At 45.4% G+C, this 13343-nt stretch overlaps 1 protein-coding gene across 1 annotated transcript in view; it reads left to right on the forward strand.

Moving 5' to 3' along the window:
* Window positions 1–13343, forward strand: part of LOC308316111 (neural cell adhesion molecule L1.1-like) — a 70925-nt gene that overhangs the window by 19970 nt on the left and 37612 nt on the right. Inside the window, exons 2-4 of the mRNA XM_080764506.1 lie at window positions 6402–6893; window positions 9820–9922; window positions 10524–10693. Of these exons, the coding sequence (XP_080620632.1) occupies window positions 6749–6893; window positions 9820–9922; window positions 10524–10693 (418 nt within the window). The 5' untranslated portion in view covers window positions 6402–6748. The remainder of the gene's footprint in view (window positions 1–6401; window positions 6894–9819; window positions 9923–10523; window positions 10694–13343) is intronic.

The following is a 13343-nucleotide window of genomic DNA, read 5'->3' on the forward strand; positions in this document are numbered from 1 at the left end:
CACACACACACACACACACACACACACACACACACACACACACACACACACACATTTATATAGTATAAATATCCTTTCACATGCACATACAGACAAAGACATGTCTTACTCAGTGGTACTTTATTAAAATGACAGCTCTATTACATATTCATGAGGCTTGATGCGGAGGACATCAGGAGCGCGATACACACACACACACACACACACACACACTACACAGATGTAATCATCTGGCTTCATCCATGGCAGGTTACTCCGCCTCCTTGCCCACGCAACATAGCACAGTCAGCACTCTAGTGTGTGTATGTGTGCGTGCATAGTGCATGTGCGCACGTGTGTGCGTGCGTGTGTGTGCACATATGTGTGTGTGTGTGTGTGTGTGTCGTATATAAGGTTGTAACTGTGAAGAATGTAATGAATAATGAATTTCTGGGAATTTGGGTCACATGCATGGCCCAACTGGGAGAGACTGACTGGAAATAGTTTCTTCCTCTTTCATTCAATGTGTGCTGTGTGTGTGTGTTTGTGTGTGTGTGTGTGTGTGTGTGTGTGTGTGTGTGTGTGTGTGTGTGTGTGTGTGTGGGTGTGCGTGCGTGCGTGCGTGTGTGTGTGCGTGCGTGCGTGCGTGTGTGTGGTGTCTAGGAATACATGTGCGTATCACACTTACATGAGTGCATTCCGGCTTAAGTTTGCCTTCAGGCAGGGCGGTGGGGGGGTGGGGGGGTGTTGGGCGGTGGGGGGTCTTCCGGGGGCTTCTCTCCTCCTTCCATCCCGCGTAATCTCTCCATCCACAGTCCACACTGTCCCATTGCTCCTTTCAGATCGGAATCTATCAATGAATTAATTTCTCGCTCCGTCGGGCACTATCCCCCCCCCCCCCCCCCCCCCTGGCACATCTCAGACCTCCCCACATGCCGGCCCCGCGCCACACCTGCCCCTCCCCTCCCGTCCCGTCCCCAGTGGACCCTTCCACCTGCCCGCCCCGCCCCCAGACCCCTCAGGTTCTGTTGTGGAACAGTCAGAAGAGAGGTGTGGGGTGGGAGGGGGGCGGTGGGTGGTCCGCATGGGGACCAAAGATAGGACATTGGGTTTACAGTACGATCATTGTTAACCGATATGGAACGGAACAAGGGCAGTCTGCCTGCGGGGGCTTTGGAGCCACGCGTTACATAACTAACCGTCTGTAATATGTTGTATTATACGTTTGTATTGAATATATTCTTTTAAAACTATAATGACATATTTGTGTACAAGTACAGGTTTGATTTTTTTTTATTTTATTTATCCCACGATTTTGTAACCCATTTTTCACCCCTGTGTGAAAGGTTTTAATTGAGTCCACGCAAAAGTATACAGAGGCCACACGGCAAAATTCTGCAGTCATCATCATCATCATCATCATCATCAAAACTCAGTCTCAGAGTACAGTTGAGGGGGCAGGCCCTCATTTTCAATGTAGCCGAGATGATAAACACAATAATCAACAGAAATGGCATTCACATACAGTCTAATAGCAACATCAAAATAAGCATATAGTACATGAATCAGAAGACAGAAAACACTCAAAGAACTGAAGATAAAACAAAACATTTAATAATTAAATAAAGCCGTTACAAATCGTGGAAAAACAATATTGCCATGGATTGACCCAAACTAAGTTTTTAAAGACATCTGGAGCTGAGCATGGTGGTCATTAAGAGATATAGTCAAAGGCAAAGTTCAGTTGGCCAACAGAGAAACACTCAATATAACTGTACATGGACGGCACCTTGTATATAAGCGTGGCTCTCCAACAGAAGTGAAACATTACTGTCTGAAGTGGAGTGGAAGAATATATAATTGAATAGAAGAGACTTTATTTGCCATTTCCACAAGTGCGTGTATAGCATATAGGAGTGAACTAATGAGGAACAGGTAATGTGTGGAGTAGTTGTAACCAAAACCATTGAAGGAGAGTTACGACTCAATTTTGGACGTTTTCTGAACTAGCCCACAGCCCTCCTATATGAGACACAAACTGAGTAGAAAAGAATTGTGCCATTTTATCATGATCATTAGCGAGGACCTGTCCTATTATATGAAGATATAGGTTGAAAAGTGGTGCTATTTTCACTGCACGTACAATAAAGTATAAACAGGGCCAAAAAAAAATTCAGATCCAAGTTTCAAAACATTTAATTTGACCAGACGGTGCATCTCAGGGGGTTTATTATTAAAGCATGATATATCTTTCCTATATATAGAATAGTCGTTTTTAGTCGGTCGTCAAAAGCGACTGACTAAAAGCCACGTACTTCAACGTACAGTGTACACACAAGTTTAAGATTCTTTCCCACATGTGAATTATGTATACGTACATTACTGATGGAGCTGAATTATGTGCAGTGCGGCTGTCAGCCTCATACCGTCACATCATAACGTACTGTACAGTATGTAGGCCACATGCTTTCAGGCTCACAAATGAGACGTTACACACAGTGAAATCCTTAGTGTTCATGGAGCTCTTGAGAGTGTACAAAGGAGACCAAATGGACCCATAATATCAGCGTTTGACAGTGTGCACTATATAGCGACGTTTCTTTAAATTAAGAATGCATTCGTTAACGAGTATACGGGGGGGGTCCTTCCCCCCCCCCCTCCTTAACCCATTCTGGCCAGGAACCCGTTTTGGTGTTAGCATCATGTCATGCTTTAGCTATTGAAAAACAGCAGATCTACAAGCTCATAGCGCGCCACCGAGTGGCGCGCTACGAGCTTGTAGGTCTGCTATTTAAAAAAAACTGACGACTGACATTTTTTAGAATCTGATCTCAGGTCAGAATGGGTTAATAATGAAACTGTCAGGATGTAATAGACATTTTTAGAATCTGATCTCAGGTCAGAATGGGTTAACTCAACCAGCTCAGCGGGATTCGCCATGAATATTTAAATGAGAGGAAGTCCTGCAGATGAATCAAAGTAAATTCGACTCCCCCCACCCCCCCCGCCCCTCCCCTCCCACCCTCCCTCCCTCCCAGAACAAGGATGAGACGTTTCATAAAACAAAGGATGATATTAAATACCGAGCTGTCGTCTTTTCCACACCAGAGAAATAATCCTATGTAAATTGGTAGTGGCAAGTATACGCTTTTTAATTCCTACATATGTCTGAATGACTGTCCATGTCTGACTGTGTATACCTTGATTACCTCTGGAGTGGAGAACCCCCATCGCTGGTCGTTATCACTCCCCCCGTAAGACCCCTCTGTTCGCACACACACACACACACACACACACACACACACACACCCCCCCCTACACTCCTTATGTCCCGCTGCTCTGTTTGGTTCATTTATTTTGTAAATACGCCTGGCAGGTAACAGCCGCCGCAAGGGCTAGGGGGGCAGGTGCAACTTTGCAAGTGTGTGTGTGTGTGTGTGTGTGTGTGTGTGTGTGTGTGTGTGTGTGTGTGTGTGTGTGTGTGTGTGTGCACATTAAAAGTAATAGAGATTGCATGTGCATGTGTGTGCATCTGTGTTGACGTGTGTGTATGTGTGTGTGTGTGGGTGTTTCATGGGTCGTAATTGACAACAATAGCAGAGTAGATGAGTGGGGACCTGCTCACAATGGAAACTCAAATTGGGGTCATGAGTGTTTCTTGCCTATTTGTCGTGCGTGCGTGCGTGCGTGCGTGCGTGCGTGACAGAGGGAGACGTACAGACAGACAGACGGGCAGAGAGAGGGAAAGCATGGAAATGAGGAGAGATGCGCTGGGGACAGGTTGCGTAATTATTAGCTGTAGGAGGTGGTCTACATTAACCAGCTGTCACTCTTCAGCCCCCCATCCAGTGTGTGTGTGTGTGTGTGTGTGTGTGTGTGTGTGTGTGTGTGTGTGTGTGTGTGTGTGTGTGTGTGTGTGTGTGTGTGTGTGTGTGTGTGTGTGTGTGTGTGTGTGTGTGTGTGTGTGTGTGTGTGTGTCTGTTAAGAGAAGCTGCGTTTGGCAGGCGAGTCGCGGCGGTTACACTCGGAGGCTGATAAGTTATGACAAGTCCTCCTGCCTTCTGTATACCCTTCTTGTCTGTCTGTATCGCAAGACACACACACACGCACACACACACGCACACATGCACACACACACACACACGCACACATGCACACACACACACACACACACACACAAACTCACGCACAAACACGTCAGATTTGTCCTTTTGTGTCTTGTTTATGTATTAAAGCAAGTCTTAAAGTTAAAACACCATGCACCGTCATGTCATATTTTCATGTTCTTCTTTGTTTTTGTCTTGGGAGGAAAACACAGTATACGTGTACATCCCTCCTCTTGTCCCTGTGTGTGTCATCAGCAGAACCCTGATGATGTCACAGGGGTCACTGTTCAGTCACCAGTCAAGGACAAAGGGGAAGAGTTTTTAATGAATGGAAATGCTGCTCATAAGGGACCAACGCATGCACCCGACGCGTGTGTGCACACGTGCCCAATACAAGCGCGCTCGCACACACACACACACACACACACACACACACGCGCGCGCACGCATGCACACACTCTCTCTCTCTCTCTCTCTCTCTCTCTCTCTAATGTCATTAGTAGAGAGGATGCTTCCTGCTGCTCTGATCTGATCTTCTGTCTTTATCAGGATGACCTAAACCCTCATCTGTCTCTCTTTCTCTCTCTCACACACACACACAGGACACACACACACACACACACACACACACACACACACACACACACACACACACACACACACAGGACACACACACACACACACACACACACATGCAATCACGCTGTCCAACAACATCTTGTATGCTTCTACATGTTATTTCCATGTCTGAGATTAATTTCCACTCCAGACATAAACTGTACATGTGAACGGGGATTCTTCCTCTAATCTCTCTCTCTCTATCTCTCTCTCTCTCTCTCTCTCTCTCTCTCTCTCTCTCTCTCTCTCTCTCTCTCTCTCTAGAGTGGTCTGATGTTTCCCTGATGATTGATGTTTGGTAAAAATTAATGACGTCTTTTGTTTTCTTCTCGTCCTCTTCCTCTTTCTCTCTCTCTCTCTCTCTCTCTCTGTCTCTCTCCCTCTCTCTTCCCTCCCTCCCTCTCTCTTCCTCTCTCTCTCTCTCTCTCTCTCTCTCCCTCTCTCTCTCTCCTGCCCTTCATCTCACCTCCCCTTCCATGTCTCCTTTGTTCTCTGGGTCAACTCATGCCCCTGCTCTTAACCCCCCCCCCCCCCCCCCAAAACCCCCCCAACCCCACTCCCCCTTTCCCTACATTTCGAATCCTCCTCTATGTCTCCGTCTGCTCCCTCTCTCTCCCTCTCTCTCTCTCTCTCCCTCTCTCTCCCTCTCTCTCTCTCTCTCCCTCTCTCTCTCTTCTCTCTCTCTCTCTCTCTCTCCCTCTCTCTTCTCCCTCTCTCTCTCTCTCTTTCTCTCTCTCCCTCTCTCTCCCCCTCTCTCTCTCTTCTCTCACTCTCTCTCTCTCTCTCTCACTTATGTATACATGCACTCTTTCTACTGCGTGGCTCTATAGGAGTCTAGCCGTCTATTAGAGGGCCGGTCGGTCGTGTTTTCTGTAGCTATAATCTTGCAAACCGCTGGCCCGGATCAGCGGTAGATTTCACTGCCAGCCAGTAGGCCACAGAAGTGGCCCCACTCCACTCCACTCCACTCCACTCCACTCCACCTTTTGTTACATACAGTATTATTATGGTATAGTTTTTGAAATATTTAAAGCTGCACTAGTCTGCAGCGACGTGTGTGTGTCTGTCTGTGTGTCTGTGTGTGTGTGTGTGTGTGTGTCTGTGTGCGTACGCTCGCGCGTGTGTGTGTGTGTGTGTCTGCCCACTGACATTTTTACTACTGAGTCAATAGAGCACTCCTGCTTTCCTCAGGGGAGCTAACATTTTGACCTTCAGGCACTACCACAGGATCACTAATACAACCACCACTACCACAGGATCACTCTGTGTGTAGAAGAGCTGGAAGACCAAATACAACCACCATAGTGTTATTCTTTATGAAAAACCTCATGTTTATATAGTTGAGTGGTTCAAGGACCCCAAACTGTACAGATGTACCCCCATCTGAAAATATTTTGTTCCAGAGAGACCCTCCAGAAGCAAAGACTTGAGTTAAAAACGGAAACACGAAAGAATATATAATCAAAGATTTAAGGCACATTTTCAACGATTTTTCCAAAATAGCAGACCTATACAAGCTCGTATACGAGCTTGTAGATCCGCTGTTTTTAAATAGCTAAATTATCGAGACTGACGTCTCACGTGCACGTCCACTGTTCACGTGCACGTCCACTGTTCAACGACACCGTTTTATTTCATTTTATTCAATCCATCTCTGTCTCCTTTTTCTCTGTCTCTCTCTATCTCGTTCTACCACAGTGAGAGAGCCATCGGCAGCTGGAACCGCAGGACTTCCAGTCAGTGCGGGACGGAACGGCCGCCGACCGCTCGCAGTGTGACCCACCGCCCCCACCAGCAGCAGCAGTGCACGTCCACACACACACACTCACTCACGCACACGCACACGTGGGGCTACCCCACTCGCCTTATATATATACTCCCCAAAGGGTCCCCCAAAGAGAGGCGCCTGGATTGTGCAATCCGTCCGTCCTTTGCACGCGCGCGCGTGCGTGTGTGTGTGTGTATCAGTCGGAGCGTGTGTGTGTGTGTGCGTGTGTTGATGAGTGTGTGGGTGTGGCGCGGTGCTTTTGATGGGACATTGAGCGATGCGCGTGTCACAGCATGCAGGGCGGACGGGCTATAGGGGAGCAGCCCCCCTCCCCCTCCTCTACTACGCCCCCCTCCTCTCCCTCCTCCTCCTGTTGGCCACGCCTCCCGGCGCTCAGGGCGCCATCCACATCCCGGAAGGCTGTGAGTATACGTTTACGTCTTCCTCTGTGCAACCGTGCAGCGTCTGTTAAAGGTATATTCAGTGATTTCACTCAAAAAACCATAGGTTTCGTTTTTGCCTTGGGACCCAAGCTTTCATCCAATCAGGATAGAGAACCAAAAACGAAACCTATAAGGTTTTTTGACCCCCCCCCCAGGGGTTAACTGGGGACAGGGAGGAACTCCTTATATGGTCAGCACACTCTATAGTAGAGAGGATTATTATCACAACAAAACAAAAAAATAAGTGATATTTGAATTAAGTGAAATCACTGAATATACCTTTAACTTGTGGAACTCATAGAGTTATAGAGCGTCGCAGTCCCGCCCCCTTTCATGACGACGCCAGGGCCCAGGAAATTAATCCCCATGCATTTTCCTCCATGGGCATTTCAAAACGTATTTATTTAAAGACCTTTTAAGCGTCGTATACGAAGCCAACTCTTGTCGTGAAAAAAATCATGACAACACACACACAATATTTTGGACCAAACAAATAATTACAAAGAAAAGAAAAACAACAAAAAAAAACCTGCCGTTTTTTTTTCTACTTTCTAATTCTTTGTTTGGCCCCGAAAAATTGTTGTTTGTTGTCATGATTTTGTCACGACAAGAGTTGGCTTTGTCCGCCGCGGCGTAAACGTCTTTAAATAAATACTTTCGGAAAAGTCTATGAGGAAAATGAACAGGGATTTATTTGCCGGGTCTCTCGAGGGGGCGGGACTGCGACGCTCTATAGCGTGCGTGCGTGCATGTGTGTGCACATACATACACAGAATTCTGGGCCCCATGACAACATAACACATGTAGAATTCCAATAACTATGCAACAATACAGTCAATTATAAGGCAGTTTGGGGCCAGTCTGTGAATGCAGCAGACACACACACACACACACACACACACACACACACACACACACACACACACACACACACACACACAGAATGATCAGTTACTGTAGCAACCCTGTCTCACACACTGACCACCTGCTCTGAAGTTTGGGGTCAAAGGTTAGCTTAACCATGGTCCCAGTGGACAGGAAGACAGGATGACAGGGATGGAAGAGAGAGAGAGAGAGAGGGGGGGGGGAGGGGGAGGGGGAGGGGGAGGTGGGGGGGTGGGATGGACGGAGGAATCATATTCAGTTTGACCTTCAGTGAGTGACCCTTTCTTCTGCGGGTGTGGCTAAAAGAGGGAGAGAGAGATAGAGAGAGAGAGAGAGAGAGAGGAGAAGGAGAGAGAGGAGAGAGAGATAGAGAGAGTAGAAGGAGAAGGAGAGATAGAGAGAGTAGAAGGAGAAGGAGAGAGAGGAGAGAGGGAGGGCTAGAAAAACGACAAACGAAAGGAAGCGAGAGAGAAAGAGAGGATGGAGAGACGAGAGAGAGATAGAGAGAGAGAGAGAGAGAGAGGAGAAGGAGAGAGAGAGAGAGAGAGAGAGGAGAAGGAGAGAGAGAGAGAGAGAGAGCAGTGAAGAATGGGAGGGGTTACTTAAGAGAGACAGCGAGGGAAAGATACTGTAGAACGGGTGTCACCGTGCGTGGCAGAGGAGGAGTTATGATCTGGTCTGGGAACAGTCACCACAACAACAACCTGCACAATGTCTGCTGTCTGTGCAGATATTATAATATGATCTGGTCTAGGAACAGCCACAACAACAACCTGCACAATGTCTGCTGTCTGTGCAGATATTATAATATGATCTGGTCTAGGAACAGCCACAACAACAACCTGCACAATGTCTGCTGTCTGTGCTCTAATCAAATGAACCAATGAAGGTACATGAAAAACTACATGTGCACATTTATGGTGTCTCTCTCTCTCTCTCTCTCTCTCTCTGTCTCTGTCTCTCTCTCTCTGTGCGAGCGAGTGAGCGTGTCTACACCATATTTAATTACAACTATGCCATTGCCTGCACTGTAAGTGTGTCTCTTCTGCTCTCTTCACCTTTCTTTCTTTCTTTCTTGCTTTCTTGTGGACTAACAGATAAAGTGAATAACAGTAAGTGGAACAGTAGTACAATGAACACTTTGATGTTGTGTGTGTGTGTGTGTGTGTGTGTGTAAAGTATAAAGTCACAAAACATGGCTTGGTCAAGTTCAACCCACAGAGCAAATCATACAATGAACATAACAATGTCACCCACACATAGATCCCCATAACGGACATGCTGAACTGAAACAGCCCAGCTACGTCGGAGATCATGTCTTAATAGAGGGTATGCGCGTGACAACATCATCAAACACGGTTAATTTATGCAGGAATGCCTACTGACTGAGTGGCAAAAAAACTATACTTTCTGGCCATGATAACCCCCATGCATCCAAACAGAACAGTCTGATAAACTCTCTCTTTGCGTGTTGCTTTGCCACTCGATGTGCCACTCACTTTAGGCATGCGCATATACTGTCACAGTCACAGACTTTTGTCATTTATTGTACAGTCTAGGTCTTGTATTTCTATGTTTTGTTCCCTGGTCTAGTTTTCATGGTTCTATGTTTGTTTTCTCCAGCTGTGTCTCATTTTGTAATCAACCCTCATGTGTATATCAGTCTTGTTCCCCAGTCAGTGTTTGTTGAGTCATTGTATCCTGTCACCTGTTTCAGTCTGTTTTAGTTATTTCATGTTCACCTGTTTTCTGAATTAAAACACCATGTCATGGTTTCCAACACTACATGCCTGGCTGTCCTGCGTTTGGGTCCTTACCTCACCTACACATGACATATACCCTCCATCTATATGCTCAAATTCAGGCTTAAGCTCAATCAATCTGGAACAGCGTAGAACTATGTACGTTGTCGACCAGTGCAAGGAAGGGACCACATGCAGGTTTCCCCAACATAGAGAGCGCCACAAGAAATCTTAAGTCACTTGTTTGTGTGTGTGTGTGTGTGTGTGTGTGTGTGTAGTGTCACAGCCGCCGGTGATGACAGAAATACCAGAATCATTCATAGCCTTCTCTCTGGAAGACATCATACTGCCGTGTGAGGCCACCGGGATTCCAACCCCCACGTAAGTAGATGGAATACGTCTGTGTACATATAGTTGGAATGTGTCTTGTGTGTGCTTGTATGTGACAGATGTAATGGTTCCCAAACCTTTCAGGTCGAGATCCATCCAAACTAGTGAAAATAGCAGATCTACTAAGTGCACGGCGCATCACAATTTCGCACCATGTTGTACATTGGCTATTTTCACTATACTCATGGCATTTGGATTTGTTTGTTACTTGTAATGTATAATATTATTGAATTTTGGTTTATCAAAAAAATACCTTTTGAAATATCGTGACCCATAAAAATAATCTATATGCTTTGTCGATAATGTTCGGTATGGAACACGTACAGTCAAGCAGTGAAGCATAAATGAGTTTTCTCGTTTGGCTTCTTCCTTCCCATGGCTTCTCCGTTAGCATGACGATGTTCTCCTAATAGAATCAATGGGATAACAACATCATCATCTCTCTCTCTCTCTCTCTCTCTCTCTCTCTCACTCTTAACTTTTTCTCACTCAATGTCTCTCTCTCCTCCCCCTCCCTCTGTCTGTCTCTCTCCGAACCAAACTCTTCCCTCTTTCTCTGTCTGGGTGTGTGTGTGCGTGCGTGCGCGTGTAGTTTCCGCTGGGTGAAGGACGGTAAGGAGTTTGGTGCTGAGATGAACGCTTCGGGGACGTGGCACGCCGAGGGGGAGGAGCCACTCAGCTTCTACCAGGGCGTGTATCGATGCTACGCCTCCAACAGCCTGGGCACCGCCATGTCACCCGCCATACGTCTCATCACCGAGAGTACGCCGCGCACACACACACACACGCACGCACACGCACACACACACGCACGCGCACACACACACACGCACACACATGCACGCACACGCACATGCACGCACACGCACATGCACGCACATGCACGCACCAGTGTTGTTTTCGTCGACTAAAGCTAAGACGAAAAATGTCCGTTGACTACCATTTTCCACTGACGAAAACTAAATGAAAACTAAGCTATGATGACTAAGAGTAAGACTAAATATACTGATGATTTTGTCAAGAAATAAAAACTAGACTAAAATGTTAGGAAAGGGACTAGTGGACAAGAGATCTACTATACCGGTAAGTCATTTTACAATTAGTTGCATGCTGAAAATAGCCGAACTACAAGCTCACCGAACTACAAGCTGCGACGCGTTGTGAGCTTGTAGATCGGCTATTTTCAGCAAGTGAAAAAATCAGTCATTGCGACGGCATCAAGGCCCGCCAACGCACATTTTGTTCGACTAAATCATCTGTATAGATTTAGTCGACTAAAATCTTGTGATATTTAGTCGACTAAAACTAGACACTGACACTAAAACATTCCAGGTGACTAAAATGTGACTAAAACGAAATGAAAACTATTCAAGAGACTATGACTAAAACTAAAATCTGCTGCCAAAAACAACACTGTCACGCACGCGCACACACACACACACACACACACACACACACACACACACACACACACAGGTAAGGTTGACTGCAGCCACCTGTTCCCTCCTGCTGGTTCATCCGGTTACCCTGGTAACCGTTGCTTGGAGACTGAGTGATGATGTCACTCACTCTTTGGGTTTCTGGGACAGCTGGGTGTGATTCTATATACTGTACCTGAATCGATAAAAAGGTATAATCTGACCACAACAAACGACAGGCAAATGATCACAAGCAAGGGTTACAAATGTATCGTAAACTGGAAAGAATGATTTAATCGACTCACCTGACAAATAATAATAATAATAATAATAATAATGTTAGTTAGTTAGTTTCATTTATTGTCCACGTGTGGAAATTCGTCTTCGGTCTCAAACAGTAAAAAACTAACGGTTACAACAACAGCAACAACACTTAACACAATTATTTTCTCATGGCAAAAAAGTGCAGGACAACAGTGGCAGATACATTGGAAAAAACAAACAAAACTAGCGAGACATGGTATCATTTAGTGCCTTAATGGCATTTGGTATGAAAGAATTTTTAAAAATGTTACGGTTAGCTCTTGGTACTTTGTACCGTCTACCAGAGGGAAGTAGTTCGAACTCCCTGCATGAGAGGAGGTCGTTTGCTATCTTGATAGCTTTTTTACGAAGTACCTCCTTGTAGATACAGCCTAATTGTTGCTGTCTCTTCCCAATTATTTTTGAGGCTAGGTTTACTATTCGCTGCAGCTTGCTTCTTCCTTTTACATTTAAATTGCCAAACCACATTGCCATGTTAAATGTCAAGATTCCCTCAATCAGGTTTTTATAGACTGTTTCCATAATATGCTTGCTCACTCTAAAGGAGTTGAGCTTGCGTAGTAGGTGGAGGCGTTGGTTACAAGTTTTAAAAATCTGGTCAGTATTTTCACTGAAATTGAGTTTGCTGTCAATATATGTGCCTAAGTATTTAAAAGTGTCTACTACCTCCACTATTTCTCCACCAATTGTAATGGACTAATAAAACTTTATTTGTATAGCACCTTTCATGACATGAAATGCAGATCAAAGTGCTTTACAGAGCAATGGAGGAAAAAATAAAAGCAAGGCAACGACATGTTTTAAAAAAACAAGAAAATAAAAGATCAATTAAAAGCAATGTTGTAGATGTGGGTCTTGAGCTGTGCTTTAAAAATGTCTACAGAGGCTGCCTGACGAAGGTACAGTGGGAGCTTGTTCCATGCCGTCGGCCCGTAGAAGCAAAAAGCTGCTTCCCCGTATTTTTTTGTTGCCATTTTGTTAGGCAAAGCGAGCAGGCCAGCAGTGGATGTTTGGGACATATTTAGGCAGGCAGTCATGTAGGTAGGAAGGTGCGAGACCATTGAGAGCTTTATACACAAGTAAAATAATTTTAAAATCAATCCTGAGCATACACCATCGTTTTGTTGATGTATGGGTCCCCCCCACCCGGCATGTAGAAACTGCCGGATGCTAACTTGCATTATGTTGAGTCATTTTCATAATTCTCTCAAGTCATTAAGACATGTGAAATGTCTTAATGACTGTTGGTAGGGCGTTCCACATTTTGGTGGCACAGTATACTAGGCAAGTTGTCAACAGAGTGGCCCTCCATCTTGCGTCCTCAGCGAAGCAAGAGTGAATCACAGTGATACATATTGCATACTGTACATGACAGATGATCCCTTGTTTCTATATGCACGTCGCAAAGGGAATGGAGAGGACGCAGAGTAAGCCCTATCCTTTCCACTGCAGACAGGCTGCAGCACCTTTCTACATGTGTATCTCTGTCTCTTGTAGGCTATAGCCACAATATTAACCCATTTTGGACTGAGGTCGATTTAAAAAAAAGAAAAGGCTTCAAAATCCTAATTTCTTTCTGAAAAACCCATGTTTCTATACATACATATGACCCCCTAGAAGCCAATATTTTTGTTAAGAATGTTCGCTCTGAAACATATATTCAAAGACAA

The sequence above is a fragment of the Protomyctophum bolini genome (assembly GCF_963924005.1).
Source record: "Protomyctophum bolini genome assembly, chromosome: 5".
NCBI classification, from domain to species: Eukaryota; Metazoa; Chordata; class Actinopteri; order Myctophiformes; family Myctophidae; genus Protomyctophum; species Protomyctophum bolini.